At 26.2% G+C, this 23,239-nt stretch overlaps 1 protein-coding gene across 1 annotated transcript in view; it reads left to right on the top strand.

Moving 5' to 3' along the window:
- The first annotated feature begins 9,837 nt into the window (after nt 1-9,837).
- LOC101239796 (uncharacterized) overlaps nt 9,838-23,239 on the top strand; it is a 49,994-nt gene continuing 36,592 nt past the window's right edge. The window contains exons 1-7 of the mRNA XM_065810517.1: nt 9,838-9,913; nt 10,377-10,439; nt 10,534-10,586; nt 15,705-15,820; nt 15,909-15,982; nt 18,223-18,274; nt 21,859-21,963. Of these exons, the coding sequence (XP_065666589.1) occupies nt 9,874-9,913; nt 10,377-10,439; nt 10,534-10,586; nt 15,705-15,820; nt 15,909-15,982; nt 18,223-18,274; nt 21,859-21,963 (503 nt within the window). The 5' untranslated portion in view covers nt 9,838-9,873. The remainder of the gene's footprint in view (nt 9,914-10,376; nt 10,440-10,533; nt 10,587-15,704; nt 15,821-15,908; nt 15,983-18,222; nt 18,275-21,858; nt 21,964-23,239) is intronic.

Genomic DNA, 23,239 nt, shown 5'->3' with positions numbered 1-23,239 from the left:
AAAGATCGTTTGGTTCATGCAAGAAAAACCTCAAGAGTTACCAACTTAACTGATGTTTTTTGTCGATGTTTATTTTAAAAAGACGTTTGAAGTCTGTATGTAATTCAGTATAACCATAAGTGTTGCAACTTTTACTGATTGAAAATTCTATAAGAAGTAAGAATGTCAACGAAGAGATTTTATCTAAACTAATTGATGTTTATCGACAATTAGATTGCGTCGATATAAAAGTCGATAGCAATTTATCCGAAGCAAATATTTGCAATAATTAATTATTTGCTTTTACTTTCTTCGGATTATTCTATCGGACAGCAATATATGAAATTTGATTTAAGTTAAAATAGTTCAAAACTTGTATTATAAAATGATACCAGTGCTTCTATTTTGCATGTTTTTTTCTTATTCCGCAAGATGGGGAAAACCTCTTTTGTATTAAAAAAAATAAATTTTTTAGATTTTATTTTTATTATCTTTTTTTTCCTCTCCATTTTTTGCCGTATAAAAATATAAATACAACCAATATTTCCAATATACAGATGGCCGGGGCAAGAAGAAGACACAATTTGTCTTATCGCCAAGCCCCGAGATTGATTCCGTAAAAAATAAATAATTTCGTATAGAGTATATAAATGTTACCAATATATGTAAAATTAGACTTTATTTTAAAAAGATAAAACAAAAACAAAAAGTTACAGGGTCATAAAGAATGTTTTTTTTTTGTTTTTTTTTAAAAAAAAAAAAACTTCTTTTAAAGTAATAAAATAATCAATAAAAAGTAAAATAACAAATTCTTAGAAATAAATATTAAATAAATATTTATATAAAGATTAATATAAATTTGCTCAAAGTAAAACTTGCAATAAAATAAAAAAAATAAAAAAATGATTTTAACAACTTTTTTTTTTTTTTTTTTTATTAATTAAGATTAAATACTAAAATTAGTAATAAAACACAGAATTGAGAAGAAAATAAACCTTTTCAATCATAATATATATATATATATATATATATATATATATATATATATATATATATATATATATATATATATATATATATATATATATATATATATATATATATATATATATATATATATATATATATATATATATATAAATATATATTTATATGTATTTAAGCATGCTTCAACCAAAACCATAAAAGGGTGCCCCAAGAAGTCCTTTTATTTAGGTGCCCCAAGAAGGCCTTACGGTCTTATCACAGAGCACCGCGGATGAGCATTTAATTGGAAGTTCACGCCTCCTTCCCTAACCGATGTCGCAAAACTTGCCCAGAGGTGGGTTTGAACCACAGATACTTTGTTTCTGAGACAAGTGCGCTACCACTGCGCCACGGCTGCTCATGAAATTGACTGCCAATATAAAGTTTTGGAAGTTTTAAAGGGATTTTATCGCGTTCATGAAAGCGATGGAAAAAAGAATACTTTGTTTTATCTAAATTAATTGATAATTTATTTGCATTAAGCCATTATGTGAGTTTTATGAGTTCCATGTTAACTGAAGTAAACAACATTTTAATATCGTGACAAGCGTGAACCAAATTTGTATCATCCGCAAACAAAATAGTGTCTAGTAACTTACAAGATTTGCTTAAATCATTAATATAAATTAAAAATAAGAGTGGTCCTAAAATTGACCCTTGTGGAACACCACATTTTATATTCATATTATTAGTTTTTCCGCAGCTAAATGAAATATGTTGTTTCCTATTTGACAAATAGCTTTGAAACCATTTAAATTTTGAGTGCTTAATCCCGTAAATTTCTAGTTTATTTGATAGAATATAATAATCAACAGTGTCAAACGCTTTGCTAAGATCAATAAATACACCTAGCGTATATTTATTTTCATCAAATGCCTGAAAAATATTTTGAACGAGATGAATAATTGCTTGATCTGTGGAGTGATTTTTTTAAAATCCAAATTGTTTGTTATAAAGAATATTGTTATTTTCTAGAAAGGTAAATAGTCTATAATACATAATGTATTCTAATAGTTTTGAAAGGCATGGTAGTATTGAGATTGGTCTGTAATTGGAAATGCTGGTATCATCTCCAGATTTAAAGACTGGTACCACCCTTGCAAGTTTAAGTTTATCTGGAAAGATTTCTTGTTCAAGAGACAAAGTAAAAATATGCATGAGCGGAGATTTTAAATAAGAAATTGATTTTATTATTACATTACTGCAAACATCGTCAACGCCTCGACCTTTGTTTGGTTTTAAATTAGAGGCAGCATTTAATAATTCTTTTTCAGTTAATTTATTATTTTCCATTATGGAATTATTATTTAATAGTTTTATTTTATGTATGTTAAGGAATAAATTTAAAAATAAAATTGGAGCGTAATTTTTAGCACTGACTAAAAACGACTGTTATGTTTTATGTAAAAAAAAAACAAAAAAAACAATTTAAGTAGAAACATTTTAAAATTGAAAATAGTTGTTCTTGGGCGGGTCTGGTAGGCATCAAAACCTATATTGGATTAAAAGAAGAAGGGTCGAAGCTTATTCATACGTATTCAGTTTCTTACAAAAATTATACAGAATTTAATAAAAGTCACATTTAAATATGCTATTATTTCCTTGTCTAAAAAGTTATCTTTCTCTGCATTTTTACGGCATGAAATTTAATTTTATAAAATATTTTACATTAAGCTCTGTGATGACACTTTTTGATTTATTGAAACTACTATGCGTTGACGTAAGAGTTTAACACTTACGTCATCGAATCATTTAATCTTTTGTTAGAAAAAAAATTCAAAACATGGAAAACAAACCAAAGAGCACGTGACCAGATTGGTAATTAGTAATGAGTAACAACAATAGAGGAAGTGTAAATAAATTGATTATTTTTACTTCTAATTTTACTTAACGTTAACTGTTTAGCAGCCATGATATAACGGTTAGAGTTTTGCTTCAGAACTCGTCCGTTGTTCAAAGCCGGAATTAAAGAATAGAGAATTAAACTAGATAATAAACAGCGCAATAGAATAAAACATTGAATTAAACCACGGAATAGAAATTAACCAGCAAGTTCACGCCTGGTTAAGTTCTATTTCTTACAACCAGGGCCGCCGAGAGTTTTCATGGCGCCCGGGGTATAGCAGCAATTAGGCTTCCCCATAAGCATGCATACTTTTAAATTAAAAGCATGTTCAATTATACAAGTTAGTAACTTTTTTTATTTATTTCTAATACTGTTAATTAATATCTGTTTTTTAATAACTGTTAATTAATATCAAGAACCGAATCTGACTTAACAACACTTATGCAACAGATTCGCTGATTAGGATTAACAAACAGATTCTATTAAACTAATATTGAAAACAATTCGAATTAGAATGCATATAGATGGGTAAATAGGCTATAGACCCTTTGAGTATATTTTGTCAAGAAAGCCTAAAGTGTTTCTACGAATGAAAAATTAGGACTTCTATAAACTATTAAGATACGAAATGTCTTCCATAAAGTTGTTTTCTATATCACAAGCTTTAATTTTTACCGGTTCTTAATCTTTCAAAAAAAGAATGAGAAACTTAGAGAAACAGTTTTCACAGTCTAAATTTTAATTATAAACGATAAGCGGTTTTGTATTGCAGTATAAGGTCACTGCGTTCTTCGAGTGTAGTCAAGCCGAATAGTTTTTGATCGGCTTGAATAAACTAAAATGTTTAATTAACAATATTTCGCGTTGTTAGACACCTAAAAGTAGAGAAATTTAAAAATACAAAACTCTTTATACATTTTATAGTTTATATCGCATTGCTTTTTCCATTGCTAGAGATCTCTGAAAACGAAATGACTTCATGAGATAACTAAGCATTCGATTACCAACCCAAGCTGTTTATTTTACTTAAACACATCACCAAGTAAATTTATTTTATACCTTACCAATAAAAACAATTTTTTTGCTTTTTTGTTAATAAAAACTCATTATAAATTTGTTTTGTCTTTTGGCGCCCTGATTATCTTGGCGCCCTGATTATCTTGGCTTTAGGAAGGGACGAGATTTTCACTGTTTCAATCTATGTAACTATGAAACTACGTTATATATCGATATCCCATTAACAACTTAATAGGTTGAGATTTTGTTTTGCACAACACATATTTATTAAAATTTGTAACCACAGTTAAACAGCCTCCCTAATTTACTTTCGTTTTCAAACAATTGCTTAGTTAAAAATACAAATTTACAAAAAAAAGTTTTAAAAATATTTAAGAAGGAAGGGAGGGAGGGCAATCCTTAGGATTATTTTACTTATAAGTAAAAAGTATTAAAATTTTGAGTAAAAAAAAGAGATATTTATAAATATTTTCTTATTTACTTTAAGATATTTTAAAGCAAAATGATTTGGCAAAATGGCAAAAAATTTCAAATGTTGACTTTATCGTGTCAGATAGTTAGACCTACAACAATTTCAACCTATTAAGTTGTTCTACAAAAAGATCATCTACTAAAAACTAATTTTCAGAGAAACTACTGAGGCCTAAATTGTTTTCAACTGGTTATAGCATTTTTTATTTTCGACCGATTTATGACGTTTTCGTTTTCGACCGGTTTATTTTTTGACCTATTTTGTAGATTTTTGTTTTCGAACCAATTTGAGAAATAATTTTCAACCAATTATCTGGGTTTTTTAACATTGTATTTTTTAGACTACAATTTTTTTTTTAATTAACAATCAATAAGTTTTCTATGCTTTTATCAAACCAATTCTGAAGAAAGCGCATCAACCGCTGCGCAAAGGCTGATCAAATTTGGCTCGTATTCAACAACAAAATACATACCGGAAAGGTGTAGTTATAAAACTGAAAGTACACAGTAGGTTGAAAATTTAGTAGGTCAAAAATACAGCAGGTCAACGATTTAGTAGGTTATAAATATATATATATATATATATATATATATATATATATATATATATATATATATATATATATGTATATATGTATAGATATATACATATATACATATATATATATATATATATATATATATATATATATATATATATATATATATATATATATATATATATATATATATATATATATATATATATATATATATATATATATATATATATATATATATTTAAATTTACAAAACATGTTCGGTATCATATTATTTATTTTATTTATTATCTATTATTATTAAACTAATATATTTTATATATTAAAAATCTGGTTAGCTGATGAAATTAAGAACATCTGTTATCATTTTTTTCATTTTTATTTCTTCTAATTGACAGATCTGTTTGAATTGAATTCTGGAATTCTGAACACAATTAAGTTTATTTTCCTCGTCTTTCAATCGTGCAACTCGCTTTTAGTTTCATTAGCAACAGCTATCTAAGTGGCTTATTACCATTTTATATAACTTTTTTTAACAATTTGCACTCATTTGTTGCAAATATTGGCAGAAATCACTTTTTTTTTAATTTAATTAAGTCATTTTTTCAAAAGTTCAGTAATTTTCAAATATTTGTGTAGCATTTTTTATACCAAAATATTAATTTTCTATTTAAAGCATGGTTTGACTTGGTTTATGCATTGCACGAAAATATTAGCATTTTCTAAGGTATAAACTACTGTCAAAAGCTATGAAAATGTTAGAAAATGGTTGAAAAGCATTTATAAAGATATTTTCAAAATTATAAAAAATTAATTTGGTCCTCCAAACTTTTTATTTGTTAATTATTTTAGTTATTTTATCTAAATTTTTATATTTTTTATGTAGGTATCTTTATAAAAGCTTTTCAACCATTTTCAAATTAGTTAACTTATGATGATATGATGATAAACAAATTAGTTAACTTATGATGATATAATCAATTTTATATGACAGTATAAAAGTATCATCATATCATTTTTATATTTTTTATATCTATTATGATGTATTATTTTGTTCTACTTTATGACATGAAAAACAAGTTAATAGACATTTTTCATTCCATTTAATATAATTTGAATTGCCCATTCCATTCAATATAAATTGAATTATATATTATAACTATATATAAACTTAATTGTCATTATAATTTTGATATAAAGTTTACAGTTTTACATTTTTACAGCATTGTAATATTTTTGTAAAAGTAAAATAATAGGAATAAAGATTAAAAAAAAATTAGGTGTAAGTTAATAATAATAATAATAATAATAATAATAATAGTAATAATAATAATAATAATAACAATAATAATAATTTAAAAATCTAAAAAGAAAATTAAAAAATAATGTAATAAAATATAATAATAATAATAATAAAAAAAATTATTGCAGCAGACACCATGACAAAGTGCGCCCAAAAACAACCTAAATAAATAAATAACAATTTGTCAATATAAGTTATCTAAATAAGCTACCTTATTGAGGTAGCTTATTTAGATAATATCTTGACGATGATTTCAAAGAATCGTATATTTGGTGATTGTTTTGTTTATAAAAACATCATTAGAAATGCGATAATAATAAAATAGTAATAAATATTAATTAAAAGAAAATAATAATAATTATTTGTTATTGTTATTATAATAATAACAATTAATAGTTATATTAATAATAATAATAATAATAATAGGTAACAATATTATTATTATAAACTACAAATATAAATATAAAACGATGACAACATCACAAACAAAAATAAAGTTTATTAAAAGAACTAAAAAATAACTTATAGTTTAATATATTGAAAATCAAAAACGTCATAATCTATGGTTTACGAAATTTCAAAATTATGTAAAGTTATAGGCCACCAACTTGATGATAACTTTAAATTCTGTACACTCGGAGTAGTTAAGGAATTAATTAATTAAAGCGTCTGTATAATATTATGCTGACTACAACATATTTCCATTAAATGATTAATGATCTGTGAATCATGAAAAATGAAAGATGAAAATAATTAAAATGATAAATTTTTCCGTAACATAAAATAAAAACGTTTGTAGCGAAATAACCCAGACCGATGATTCTTTTTTTTTTTTTTAAATCTTCTTAAAACCACGATCACTTGTTCAAATTTTAAAATTGTTTTAAAAAATACGCTTTTTAGGAGAAATGAACAGCATAATTTTATAATATGATATGTTCTGATAGTTTATTAGCAATTTTTTTAATTTATTAGAGCATTCTTGGTCGGAATTCGAATGTTTTTTGTGAAAATTGATAGAAGTATTGTGTTTTGACAATTATATTAAATTATTATGTGCTAGAACCAATTAGAGCTAGAATCTATAGTAGATTAAGGCACTTTTTCAAAAATTTTCAACTAAAATTAAGTTAACGCTGTTGAGCGGAATTGATCTTAAAGACCTAAAAAAAAATGGTGTTCTTTAGATTCGCAATTTGATGTAATAAAAATGTTTGGAAAATTATATAAGAAAGAGAAAATTGTCTTTAAACATAAAAACTTGATGCAATAAAAATTATAGCAGCTAAAGCTCTTGTTTGGACATAATACGCTGACAAAATCATGCCAATTCCGAATAAAAAAATTCGAACAACTTATAAATTGCCTTAACTACACCGAGTAAACAAAAACTTTTTTGATAATTTTTTTTAACTAAACGATTTTTTTTAACAAGCTTTATTTATTTAATTTCATTTTAACACATAATTGTCACATAATAACACGGTTTGTCAAGTTATGGAATTTTGTTGAAGTTTTGGATATAAATTTTACTGACTCGCCGTGACTTTACCGACTCGACTACACTAAGCCTGTTGAAATCGCAGAATAGCGAAATCCTGGAAAAACCTAAAGCTAGCTTTTTTTCGAAAAAAAAACAACAAACATTTTTCAATTGTTTGCCGCTCAAATTTTCCAGGATTGCACAAATAATAAGACTTTATAGTTTCAACTAATTATACTATTATCAATAGGTAACCAAATAAAAATAAAAAACCCATAAAATAGAAATAAAAATAAAAAACTCATAAAATAAAAGTATGAAACTCTGAAAATAAAACAAAAAAATATATAAATATTTATTTAGTCTCAATCAAATACCCTCATTTTCATCATCCTGTAAAGTTTATGTCTGTAAAGTTTGTGGCATTGTTATTAAACTATGTAACATGTGATATATAAAAAATAATAAACTATTTTCTATGCAATCTCCCCGCTTAGTTATTCTCAATAACTAATTTTTATTTTTAGTTTTATCTGAATGCATATATTTATATTTACTTCTAAAATATTATGCTTAAAAATTTCTATTACATAACAAAACTCTCCTAGGACTTCTACTTTTTCAACTCTTCTTTCCAAGTCATTAACTTCTCTCAATTTTCTTTATCTCTTTTTATCTGTTGTATTATTTTGTTATTGATATTATTATAATTTTTATTTTTTTTAATTTGCATTATTTTTAATGATAATTACTATTTGCTACAAACGTTTTATTGTGAATATAGTAGTAAAAATAAATATAGGTTATACTATTTTATATATCTGTATTTAATATTATTGTTACTGTTTTTATTATTGTTAACATTATTATTGTTGTTATATTATTATCATATTGTTATTATTTTTATTATAAATATTATGCTATAATTTATACCATCATATGTCTTTACATGTCATCAGTTTATAACTGTTTGTAAATGTCCTGCACAGTTATATATATAGATAAAATAAATAAAAAATATATATTTCAGACAACAGGCATGTACAAATTAGGTGCCAGGTCTATAATTTTTAAAAGAAAAGTAATATTTTAAACTTTGATTAAGTGAATGCATAGAGTGATTCACTAAGGTACAAGCCATCAACTGTTTACGAAAAGCATATCTATAGTTTAAAATAATTGTTTGAAAAGATGGTAATCTGAGCTCTAAAAGCATGAAAGATATATCAAATTTGTTGTATCCGAAAAACATTTTAGCACATTTGTTGTAGCAATACTATATAGCAATATATATATATATATATATATATATATATATATATATATATATATATATATATATATATATATATATATATATATATATATATATATATATATATATATATATATATATATATTTATATATATATATATACAGTTATGTACATTTAAAATTTTTAAATTTAAATTAAACATATATTTTCAATATAAATTAAATTTGATTTGATAATAAAGCTGTTATTGATAGAGAATAAAACTAGTTAGATTGTCCAAATGTCTAATTTTACTCCATGTTCTACAAATTTAATTTTCTGTTAAAAAGTTACATTTAAACTATTTTTAATTCCATAAATGTTTAGTCTGAATTTTTTATTAACAGGAATAAATTATCTAAAGGAGAATAGTAGAATCTTTTAGTAATTTTCAGATTATCAACAGTTTTCCAAAGATAAATGTCACACATCATGCTTTAATTCCAGACCATGATCATGATCACGATTAGTGGCAGATTCAGGAATTTTTGGTGAAGGCAGGGGGAAGGGGATTTTGAAATATTTTCGTACTTTGTATCACATTTACATCTTCTAAAAAATATATTTTATTAGTGTTTATGTGCATGTATAAATACACTAGGGATTGTCATATTTTAAACTATTTTGTGCATTTTAAAACTTTTTTGTAAGTACTAAAATGATTTAGATAGTAAAATCAGTATAAAAATGATAACATTTTAATTCTTTTATATGTATCTTGGCTATGATAAGTCAAATATTTGTTAATAAGATAATTTTATTAAAAATAAAAATGTTTTCAAGTTTGAAATGTTAATAATGATTTTATATTAAAATTTAATTTATGTGCAGGAGATATATCATTTTTTATAAATATTTATTTGTTCAATGTAAAGTTTGTTTTAGAAAAATCAAAAAGAATTTTTTTGTCCAAAATGGATATCTGGACAATATACCTGGTTTTGGATTTAAAAGGTTTTTAATTTTTAATTCTTAGTTCTTTCATCTTTGTTTGTGAAACTATTTGAAACAGTTGTGTAGATCTCCTTTACATATAACTATATAAAGGAGATCTACACTGGTATATACATCATTTAAAACTATTTATAAGTAAAGCATATCAATTTTTGAAAATTAAAACTAAGTTATTAAAATTTCAGAAAATCTTCGGTTTTAATATTTACATTTTAAACAATGTAATTTAGGCTTGTAACAAGTGTCAAAATTTTAAGGGGATGACTAATTTGCTAATTTTTCCAAATGACTTTTTTACCCACAATATTTTGTAAACCTTAACTGCTTTTTCATTTAGAAAAGAAAGTTACATAAATCTTTACATTATTAAGTAATATTTTTGATATTCACAAAAAGTTATTGCTCAAGACATTAATAAGAAATTAGGTTTTATAAATATTTTCAAATTTTTTTGTTCTGTTAGGATTACAAGAACTAATAAATTTTATTAATGCAGTTCATAACAAGACAAAAAACACAAATTACGGTAAATATTTTTTATGTTTTAGTAAGTTTTGTTGATACTTAAATTAATTAAAAAAAGGAGTATATATTAAATTTGATTGATTGAATGTCTCAAGGTAATATCCAAATCAGACATACTGCAGTTGTTTTCTCACCATCTTTTTTAAAGGTATAGTTTTAATTGAATTTTTCCTCTATAAATGAATTAATTTTCTCTGAGTATATCCTCTAGTATTTTATAATATTTATAATAACTTATAAATATCATTTTTAAGTAAACTGTAAAAAAATTTTTTTTTAAATAAAAGTTCAAAAAAAATTAACATGTTTTAAAGTAAAGACCATCCTCTAACTTTGTGTGTGTGTGTGTGTGTGTGTGTGTGTGTGTGTGTGTGTGTGTGTGTGTGTGTGTGTGTGTGTGTGTGTGTGTGTGTGTGTGTGTGTGTGTAAACTATACCAGATCATAAATTTTGAAAACTAAAAATGTTATTTTTAAATTTAAATATTTTAAACAGACTTTTATTTAGTTTAGCAATAGATATTTTGTTAAAAAAATATCAACTAAATAAAGGTATATTTTTTTTTTGTATTTATATGAAAGACACCAACTTAGTAAAATAATTTGGGTGGTCTTACATAAACTTTTTATTTTTTTTTATTTTAACGATTAACAGACCATTTAAAAGGTTGCAAATTATATGAATCGGGAAAACAAGATGAAGGAAGCGAATTCCAAAGAACTTATATTTCAGGAAAAACCAGGCAAATAAGAATTTTTGGAGCACTAAGGAATATTCACAGTAAAAGGATGAGGCTTAATGAATGAAAAGTAACAGGAGAATGAATTTTATTAGATGGCATAAAAGAAACTAGCTCTTTTACAACAATGCCTATTATAGTATTATAGAAAAGAGAAAGAGAAGCCATGTTACGATCATGTGATAATGGTTGGAGATTGGCTGCAGGAGCGGGTTTAATTATGTTTATAATGCATTTTTGCACTTAGTTTAAAAGAAAAAGGACATCATTCAAAGATCTGCCACAGATTTGACAACAGTGTTCCATACAAGGATGGATTTGAGATTTATAGAGATAAAGAATAGAATCCTGGATAAGAAAATGGCAAGTACGATAAAGAGATGGAAATTTTACAATCAATTTAATATATGGTTTCCAAGAAAGATTGGAAGTAAGATTTTATCCTAAAAGATGAAGGGTAGATGACTCATTGAGTACATTACTGTTCATAAATATAGGAAGATCTAGGTTATTGCGATAATGATAAACTGAAAAAAATTGAGTTTTATCTGAGTTAAAGTTCACCAGTCATTGAGAGCCCCATGCTGTAGCAGTGGTGAGATCCTTTTTATGCTCAAATGCCCCCTCCAAGTAATCAGAAAGTGTTGGCTTATCAAGACAAAAATAAATGGTAGTATCATCAGTGAACAATGCCACCTTAGATTAGTTAATGTAAATAAAGAGAAGTATAGGGCCAAGGAAGGAAGGATTCAATAATCTTAAAGATGTTGCCTGATACACTATAAGAAGAGTGCATATGGAGAACATCAGCATGCCAAACTTTATCAAAAGTTTTGGATAAAGTTTGGCATGCTCTTCATATCTATCTAATGCACGATAAAACCTATTGTTATTACTGTTAGTGAATCAGCTGTAGAACGAGAAGATCAAAATCCATTTTGATGATCAGAAATTAAGTTATTAGATTCAAAATGAGAGACAAAGTGTTTGTTAATAAAACAGTAGTTAGATGAGTCAGATCGCTCTTCAGAATTTTTGAAAATAGGGATAACAAGTGCTGCTTTCCAGCAGGCTGGAAAATAAGACTCTGATAAGCACTTGTTAAATAGTTTTGAAAGTATAGGCAACTGCTCCAGAGAACACTTCTGCAAGACTATAACAGGTATATCATTTGAACCACAAGCTGTAGAAGAGTCTAAGCAGGAAATCACTTTAGATACAGAAGATGGAGTAATACGAAGGTCAGCCAATGGATTAACCTGTTTGTCAGCTTTATCAGGTAGAACGCTACTAATGAAATCAAGAGATGACATCAATGAAAAGTTCTTGGCAAACAGTTCAGCTTTGTCTTTAGGTGAGGTAACAAAATCTGAACCATACAAGAGAGATGAAATAACAGATTTGCCTTTTTATAGATAATGTTAAAGATTCTCCAGAAGTCTGAGAGCCTAATTTTTGAGATGAAATACAAGATTTTGTGACCTGAGAATAGCGGGCTTTGGCATTAGACAAAACCTTTTTACAACGGTTTCTAGCAGAAGTAAGACTTTTTTTTTCTGGAGAATTATTTTGCTGATAGATATAAATAGAAAGGAAAACCATGGAGAAGAAGTGAGGTCAAGAGGGAATAATGGATTCCATGCCAGCCTGAATCCAAGAAGTTACCTTAGAATTACATTTGTCAGCAGGCAGATGAAAGATTTCTACCCAAGGGCCATCGTGAAGAAAATCAGTCAGCTTTAAGGTAGTTGTAAGAGGTATGATGATAGGGGGATTCTGATCATGAAGAAGAATGAAATAATTATTTTAGAGAGATCAAACCATGATCAGAAACACCTAAGGGTGAATGTGGAGAAACTGAGCACTATTTGTATTACAGATTGAGAAAGGCAAAAGTTGTGGTCCTGAAAAAGAAAGAGAAAGACAATAGAGTGAAGTGGTGCTAAATGAAAACACATGAAAGAATAGTCTGTAGATTCAAACCTAGTTTGCCAACAAATGGTCGAGTTCTTACAAATGTAAATGCCCAGGCCAAGCATTTGAATATTGTCACATGCTTGATAGAGTCTTTTGTTTCTTGATATTGATAGAGTATTTACAAATTAAAGAAAGATAACCATCAACACTAAGATCACAAGATGAGACAGCTGAACTCAAATTAGTCTCATAAAGAGCAAATAGGTCTGGTGAACTTTGCAAGAGATAAGACTCAGAAAAGAAAAGTTATTTCGAAGACCACAAATATTAGTGAATGATAGATTTAGAAAACTTGATGATGACGATGGTTTTTTGTGTTTTATAGTTTTTGGTACTTTAGTCATTTTTAAATTTGTTAATGAATACTCTGTACACTATTTAATAGTCCAAGCATTTACTTCATTACTAATAATAAACCCTAAGCCATAACAAAGGGCTCCAAATGTGCCCTAGACAATGCACACTAAAAGTATGGTCATAGACGTGCAACATGGCACTGCTAGTACTCTGATATTTTATGGAATCAGCCTCTCTGAGAGCAAAACATTTATAATGCATAATAAATGATATTAAGATGATGTGATTGATAATCTATATCGTAAAACTCTTGGTCAGCTCAAAATACACCATGCTTTAGGGTTGTTGGTTAAGTTTAGGCTAGAAATAGTGTCCTGATAAAAATATTTGTCTTGGGGAGATGTTAACATCTGGCTACTACCTTATAGAAAACTTTTTGGACATAAATTTTTGGGGTGCGCAGAAAGTTTTTATAGGCCAGGTTTGCACTGTTTTTTCATCAATAGGATGGCATAGATTTAAACCTGCGTTATATTGTTTCTTGCCCTTGGGTAATGAACTGTTTCCTGCTTTGGATGATCATCTTCACTCCTCAGTTGTTTCTCATCTATAATAATGATCTTTCCAATAATCTTACTTCTTAAGTGGCTCAATTTGCTAGATGAGACAAACAAAAAAGGTGGTAAAAAAAAGTTATAAGATTTTAATTGCTGAGAAAAAGCAGCCGATCTTGAATGTAATCTCTCTAAAACAGCAAGGTGCTCCTGTTTTCTTACTCCTCATTCTATTCTATAACTCTATAAATCTGTAATTCATCCATGTATGAATTACTGTTGTCATATAAGGGCTGATTCTTCTAATTATGCTCATTTTCTTTTAGATGTAATGCCAAAACACATTGTAAATGTAGTAGGACCTGCTTTAGCATCTTTTTCTATTATCTATAACTACTACCATGGTCACTGCTTAAGTAATGTACATCTCTCACAGATCTCTTGTTCAATCCCAAAAGCTAAAATTGTTCCAACACAAAATACTTGTGCTACCTAAATTCAATCTCATGTGACACATCATTTAACAAAGTCGCATCCGTTTACTGTAACTGTTTCACTGTGTTTAAAAGACTTTTATGTACTTTAGATGTCCGGTCTTCATGTTTTCCTTACTAATAGAGTTTACAGTTGTTTTGATTTTTTTAGTTAAGTATCCTTTTTAAAGAAAAATTAAATTTTGTAAATACTAATTATTCGTTTTTTTTTATTGGCAACCTTACCAAAATCGCCAATAAATAAAAATTACTTAAGGTTGTTTTTAGTGTCAATAAAATAAAAATACAAACTCTGCACGATGAAGATTTAAGTTGAAATTTGTTGTTTAAAAATTGAACATGAAAAAACAAATGAATATGGACTGTATAAATCGACTAGTGGATTATTCATGCAGCGAAACATTCTCTGAAAGGTTTTTCAACCTCAAAACAACAATTCACACAAAAATAAATTTTTGCTATTCAGAGCTGAATACATTTAATTTCATATATTTCTTATATAAAGCTACATATATTTTTTTATCCTTGAACATTGTTCAAAGTTATGTGTCTAAATATGGTGACCATTATCTAAAAGAGCCCTTGATTTCACTTTTTTAAACTGTAATATGTGCACAAGACTATGCGTATAGTTTGTTTTATAATATGCAGTCTTCGGAACTAGGAAAAATAAAGCATTTTTAGGTCGGCATCAGGTCGGCAAAAAGTTTTGAAACAGGGTTCAATAAATTAACAAATGCACAAATGTTTAGAAAAAAATTTATTAAAAAACAAATGGTGAGTTCATCAACTTTCCTTTTAAATGTTGGTGTTTGTATACAAATTTAAAAAATGAAAGTTTTGCTGAATTTGTTTTAATTATTATGAATAAAATGTACGCTTTCCCATTTTAATTTTAATATTTAAATAAATGTATTTGGAATTTAAATCTAAAGTTCTTTTTGGTGTTTTATTTTAATTATTTTATTCGGAATTGAAAAAAGTTTGTTTGCGTGTTTTAACTATTTTGTTTAGAAAAATAAATATGACATTCTTTTTTTATTTTAAAGATTTTTTACAATTTGAATAAAATGTTTGTATTTAAAAATTAAATAAAATGTTCGTTATACTGCTTTTAATATAGTTTATTTTATTTAATTAGAATAAAACTTTATTAATATTATTTTATTAATCATGGTATGTGTGTTCATATTGTTGAAATTTTAGCAAAATGACATAGGCGAAATTAACATTCCAAGTGATTTTTTTGTTTGGGTCAATGATAAGGAAATTTTATCTGTTGCACAAAACCTGACTCAACTCATGTCAGTTGGATCGCCTGAGTATGTGTTATGATGAATTTTTTATTTATTTCTTTTAGTATTTTATTCGTTTTTTAATATTTTTATTGTATTGTTTTTGGTTTTAAAGTTCCATATCTGAAGACTCTGATGAGTTCATTGGTGATTGTATAAACCATCTAGCTGATCAAATTCCATTTCCTGGTAAGATTGTGTATATAAATTGTTCATTTCTGGTAAAGAATCCTTGGAAAAAATATTTTAAAAACTTATCTTTTCTTACTGACTACATCAAGTTTTAGTACTTTAATGGATTAAAGTGTATTCATATATGAATGCTTTAATAAAGGTACAAGAAGACTAACTTAGCAACTTAGTAACTTTTCCATTTTTACATGCATATATTAAAAATCATGAAAATAGAATGAAATTTTTAAAAAATAAAACCAGTTTTTTTATTTGGTCTAGCAAGTCTTCCTGGGAAGCACGTGCGGTTGCACACCTTGTTTGTCCACGCTGAAAGTAATTTTTTTAGACAACTTGACCACGTTTTTATATAGTAAATCTTTTAAGAATTTGCGGCAAAATAAAGCTATAAGAAACTAGAGAATAAAATAGCAATACTCGAAGAAAAGAACCAAAGACTATATGAAATAGAGAATCTAAATAAAATAAGCTAAAAAAAATAATAAGATAAGAGTATAACGAAAATAAAAATATTTTTTGATATACAACATTTTTTTGTGACTTTTTTCAGTCAGTATATTAAGGAAATACTCTATTATTTGCGCTAGAAACACGGACTATTTTTGAAATTGTTTTTCAAATGTCTTTGCTAAACTTTACTGTTTTTATCAATGCACAGGAAAGCAAGAAAACTAAATGCTAATTATTTGTAAAAAACTATTTATTTTTTTAACAAGTTTTTCATGTAAAATAATGAAGCGATGCTCCAAAATCTTGTGGGCCAGTGTATTGTTAATTTACTGAACATTTTTAACCAAATTTTTAGAAGCCTATTTAAAAGTTTTTTTTAAGTTTTTAAATTCATTAAACAGAGCAATTGCTATGTTCATTATTTCTAGTAATTTGTATTAACATTGGAAATTGGGCAATATAAAAGGATCAATTTCAGACATGCATCAAATGCAGTAAAAACATTTATTAAAGAAACTATGTTATTCTTATATTTAAATTATTCTGTTATTACAAAATTTATTAGTCAAATAATATTTTTTACAAATAAATAACAATTTATTTTCTTATTATCTATTATACAAGTATTGAGAAAAATGTCAAATATAGCAAAAATATTTTTAAAAGTGAGAAGACGTAAAAAGGAAAAACGTAATAAACAAACAAACAAGAAAAAAATTAACAAAATATCTTATAGTTCTAGCGTACATAGCAAATTAGTTTCTTAATTATAAGGACTGATAAAAATCGAGAATAAATTGCATATCAAAACTTTCAGTTGTTGTTAAATTGTTATAAAAGATGTTTTTTTTAACAATGATTCTAAAAAAAAGAATACAAAAGTTGTATAAAAATTTTATGAGAAAATTTTTTTTTTAAATATATTTTATTTAATTAAATTTTCTAGTTATTTAATTAAACTTGATATTTTGTTACAATTTTGTTTTGTTTTTTTAGGATTATTATTTTTTCTTCTTAGTAGATAAGTTTAGCTTTTTTCTGCAAATTGTTGTAATGCTTTAAAAGTTAAAAGATGCGAACTGTAGTGGACAGTTTGTCTAAAAAAATTACTTTAAATGTGGATGAACAATAGTGTCACTAAAAGAGGTATATGATATTTAGTAAAATATTTTATTCTATATTCTATATATAAGTTTAAACAGCTTTGATTCTTGACTACTTTATTATTTATAGTTGCTTGTTAATTCAGTAAATGTTTCGAACCTTACAAAATGTGGTTATAATATAGTAATAGTAGTAATGGTTCGCTTTGTAAGTGAGAAATTTCAAGTTTGATTTCCTACTATATCCCTGGTAGTACTTTGCTCAACTTGTTTACCAGTGCACTGGCCTTGTTAGCTGAGGCTCCTTTCTTATTTTATCTCCTATCTGTTTAGAGGGTTGAGTGAGGGTTGTAACTTCAATTAAAAAAAAGTGAGGAGCCTCCTTGACTGTAGTGGCTTGCTCAGCCTTGAGGAAGCAAATACAGTGAAAAACGAAAAAATATTTTGGCAAATTTTATAGGTTTTTTTAAATTACTCAATAAGTATAAAACAAACCTATATAAAATTATATTTACTTTGAAATAACATTACAAATTTTATATTTATTTTTTTGCATTTGAAAGAAATATTCTGTCACCATCATTTTAATGCTACTAAATAAAAAAATAGGTTTTATAGTTAAGTTTTGCCAGCCACAACTCATTAGAATATTTTTTTAATAATGTAGTTTAAATGTCATTTTAGGCAGCTGTTTTGTAGAGCTTTATTTAATAACAAGTAAACTTAATAATGAAAGGTATTGTTTATCTTTAATACTTATAACTTTTAATTTTTTTTATTTGATCTTTAATTTTTTTACTAAATTTTTTGTTTAATGGTATAATCATATATTCTATTATATATATATATATATATATATATATATATATATATATATATATATATATATATATATATATATATATATATATATATATATATATATAAGAAAGTATGTATTTTTTACCTGATGATTGCTAAACACATGAAACTTTTAGTAGTAAAAATCATGTAGTTATTTTTATTTAATCTTGTCAAAAAATCAATTATATATAATATATATATATATATAATTCTTTTCAGTTAGGCAAAGGTTGCATGATTTTCCTTTGGGTTTAAACTGTTGCGCTTTGTCGATGATTTTCCATGTAATAATAGGATTTGAATATCCTTTTTTTTAAATTTCCCACGTAAACTTGGAAAGCTCTGTTGAATTTGCTTGGCTTTTGTATTGCAATGAGTTTTTGTGTTTGTACCAGTGGTCTTTAAAAGTATTCTCTGTTAGTCCAATGTAATTGAATTCACTATCTTGTAGTGAGGTTTTTACGTTACAGCAGTATACTATATTTTTTTGGAGGCATTTTCCTTCCAAAGGGTATTGCAAAAAAAAAAAGAAAACAGCTGTAGCTTACTTTTAAGTTGTTTTTGTTGAAGAGTTTATAAAATTTATGAGATTTCGGAAAGTGTTTTTCAACTTAATTTAAGAATAATTCTTACAACATTTGTTCTTACGTTAAGCGCAGAAGCAGGGTTTAACCATAAAATGTTACGTGATCTTGATTTTGATTTTGTTGTGGTATGATTTGCTTTATAACAGATTGTTTCTTTATATCCATTAGATGCCAAGGCGTTATCATAAAAAGGTGCTGCTTTGTCAAAAATATCTTTGCTGGATGAAATATTGCTAATTCGTTTGGATAACATCTTTGGTGTGGATTTGATGATATTAAGATGGTGGTTAGAGTTAATGTTAATGTACAGTGGGTGATCACCTGGTTTTCTGTGTGGTCGAAAGGAACAATCCGATAAACTAAACGTAACATCTAAAAAGTTTACAATCTTTAAGTTTGATTTTATTGTTAATTCTAGATTTAGTTTATCCTTAAAAAGGTTGACAAAATTTTTCTTTATTTTTTCTGATTCTGGTCCACTGACCTTATGAAAACAGAATAAACTATCATCTCTATACAATCCATTAGACTGCAATCCATATATGTTGCTTATAGTATGCAGAATATAAAGACCGACAAGCTTGCACAGCTCTCTTCCCATAGTGACGTCATGAAGTAGTTTTTCTGAGATTGATGGATAAAACTCGTTAATATCAAACTGGATAAAAGTACAATTTTTTTGTCGTGAATGTTATTAAACTGTTTTATCTTGCCATCTGTGTTATGCCTAAGCGCTGGCATTACCGCATTGGCGGTTAGCACAAAAGCAAATTTTTTGGATTATGCGATAAAAAGCAATAAAAAATTGCATTAAATTGCACGCAATTTTTAGAATCAACGCGCAATATATCGCCCAGCAATTTGCTCTATAAAAAGCGCTTCGCAATTTATTGCGAATTATTGCATCAGCGATTTTATAAAAATTTTTTTTGCTATTTTTGCAATTTGTTGGATTTATGACAAATAGTTTTCGTAATAGCAATTAGTCTGCTGTAATGCAGATAATTGATAGTTAATGGGAAGAGTTATTCATATTTGCTATAATTAAATTGAATTTGGTAAAACCAATACGCAATTGTTAAATTTTTATTAGTTTTAAAGATATAAAAGAAGGATACACTAAGAAACTTAGTTAAAATATATTTGTTAAGTTATCTCTAATAAATTATGAAAATTCAAAATGGTGAACCTAATCTTTCAACACTTCACAAAAAATCTTCAATCAATTGAAGGTACCAATAGTAGAAAAGATTTTTATGAAACGTGTACAGTGCTCCAGCGAACTGAAAATGTGCCAAAGCAGTACTATAAAATAGTGATTTTTTGATATAATTGCGGTATATTGCGAGAATAACAATAAAAATGCAATTTAATTGTAATCGCTGCGATTTTTGTGCTTGTAAATCAGAAAAAGTTGCATTTTGATTAGTTAGCGGCTAATGGTAATTGAAAAGAATCGCTTCTCAATTATCTAACTAAATACCGCAATCGTAAATAATCGCCCGCAATTCCTTTTCTAAAATCGCTAAATCACCTTTTCTAAGTTATGCCACTGGTTTACAAACGTGGCTTTTCTCACTACATTATTAATATTTTCAAAATAAATTTTACTCACTTTTCCAAGTTCCGTTTTAAATAGGTTGATCAATTGACACTTTGTGTTATTAGCTAATTCTTCCTTGTGGTCTTTAATGGTTATAAATGCTGAACTAATGGCAAAGCTCTTTATTCTGTCATTGATGCCTAAATCTTTTGTGATTGTTTTTGCTTCAATATTAATGGTATTATATTGCTTTCTATCAAATTATTTATATGTTTTTGTTACATTTTCGTTGTAAAGTTTATTATAAGATTTCAAGTTCATAAATATTATTCGAATTATCTGCATTTGATGTTGCTAATATCACTATGCAATTGATTTTGGAAATGGCTTCTGGTTGCACTAAAATTAACATTTTTTATCATTTTAAATAAATCGTTTTCAAACTTACAAGTTCAGGAGGTTGCAGTAGGCATTTTTTTCATTGCATGGTTAAACCCTCCTTTTGCGTTTAACGTAAGAACAAATGTTGCAAGAATTATTCTTAAATTTAGTTAAAATGCACTTTCCGAAATCTCATAAATTTTATAAACTCTTCAACAAAAACAACTTAAAAGTAAGCTACAGCTGTTTTCCTAACATCAAAAATATTATCATTGCTCGCAATAAATTTTTTTATCTGGTATTAACATTTCAACCAACCAACAATGCAACTGCCAACAAACTTCGCAATACCCTATGGAAGGAAAATGCCGCCAAAAAAATATAGCATACTGCTGTAACGTAAAAACTTCACCACATGATATCGGATTCAATTATATTGGACTAACAGAATACTTTTAAAAACTCATTCCAATACAAAAGCAAAGTAAATTCAACAGAGCTTTCCAAGTTTACGTGGGAAATTAAAAAAAAAGGATATACAAATCCTATTATTACATGGAAAATCATCAACAAAGCGCAACAATTTAAATCCAGAAGAAAATCATGCAACCTTTGCCTAACTGAAAAGTATCATATAATAACATCAAAAAGGAAATTGTTAAACAAAAGAAATGAGTTGGTATCAAAATGTCGCCATGAAAACAAATTTTTTATAAACAACTTTAAAATCATCAAAGCAGACACTGCATAGTACTTTTGTAATTAAATTTTTGTGTTGTTAAGATTATTTGTAATATCTGATGATCACCATAGGCGTGGAACTGGGAGTCATGTTCCTTTTACTACCATGTGTATATTACATATGTATATATATATATATATATATATATATATATATATATATATATATATATATATACACATTTTCTATTATAGATGTAACTACTCAAAAATAATTTTCTTTAGTTTTCCATTATATGTTTTATCATCTTTGAAGCGGTTAGAAATTTGGAATCATGCATGTTTCTATATTTTATCAAATCTCCAACAGAAAGAAGAGGAAAGATTCAGGTGAAACTCCTTTTAAAATGTCCTCCTTTTAAAAGCCTAAAACATTAAAATTTTAATAAAATAAGTAGTACATTGCCCAATATAAGTTTTACCCTTTATGAAAATTATTTTACTTTTATTTAGTCAAACAATGAACTCCATCATCAAGTCAGTTTTTTTTAAAATACTTTCTGAGTCATGTTTTAAGACTCAGATTCTGAAAGGTCAATTAGTAGCTTTCAACCATTTGTAATAATTAGCTGAAACAATTTCAACTAAAGCTAAGTTTTTTTGGAAAATTGTAATTTTTTTAGGGTATAAAGCTAGTCTTTGGGTTAGGGTTTTAGTATTTTTTTTTTGGAGACTTTTCAAGAGTGAGATAGAAAAAGTAAATATTTATCACCAGGTTCTCGACATCAATCCTATTAAAAGTTTGTCACAATTAGTCATTAAATATCCAACACTTTAGCAAGAGATTTGCTACAAAGTTAGTTAGGCCACAATAAAGTTTAGATAGAGGTTTGCTACAAAGCTAGTTAGACCGCAATAAAGTTTAAAAAAAAATCATCTAAAAATATATACATTTTTAAATTTGTTATTGCATTTTCTTTAATGAGCATTGCATAGGTCATTGCGGTTATTTTCTTGTGCCACATGTCTGCTATGACTAAATTGGTGACACTTTCACTTTCAAAATTTCTTTATTCCTTTTCATAAAAATTGTCAGTAGAATTTAATTTTGCTGACAAGTTGGTGTAAAATCTTCACTAAAAAGTTTTTTGAATCACTCTAATACATATCACTATGTTTCTAACTTAAAACAAAGCAAAACAAAAAACTAAAATAAAATTTATTTAAATATATATTGTTAAATAAAAAAAATATATATAATATATATATAAATAAAATTTATTTATATATATATTAAAATAAAATTTATTTTTATATTGTTAATGTTAATAACAAACTTCAAACGCTCCTAATGTGTTATATACGTGTATTTTGTAAATCCGTAAAATCATTTACACAAAAAGTTATTAATTTATCAAAATAGTCAAATGAGCAGTTATTGTATTATTTGTATTTTTTTATTATTTATGTCATATTATTATTACTCATATTATTCGTAACATTATTTTTTGTAAGGTATAGTAATGAAATATTTTTTCTTAAGTAAAATTATAGTTATCATCAAGATAAAATCAAGAATAAAAAAGAAAAAATCAAATGTATTCGAGTTAAACCTTTCTATATATATAGATCTTGAAAAAGATCATGTATCAAAGTTACTTATGCT

Source organism: Hydra vulgaris, chromosome 11 (genome assembly GCF_038396675.1).
Source record: "Hydra vulgaris chromosome 11, alternate assembly HydraT2T_AEP".
NCBI lineage: Eukaryota > Metazoa > Cnidaria > Hydrozoa > Anthoathecata > Hydridae > Hydra > Hydra vulgaris.
Note: the sequence above shows the minus strand (reverse complement) of the source record. Positions and strands in the feature narration are given on the sequence as shown.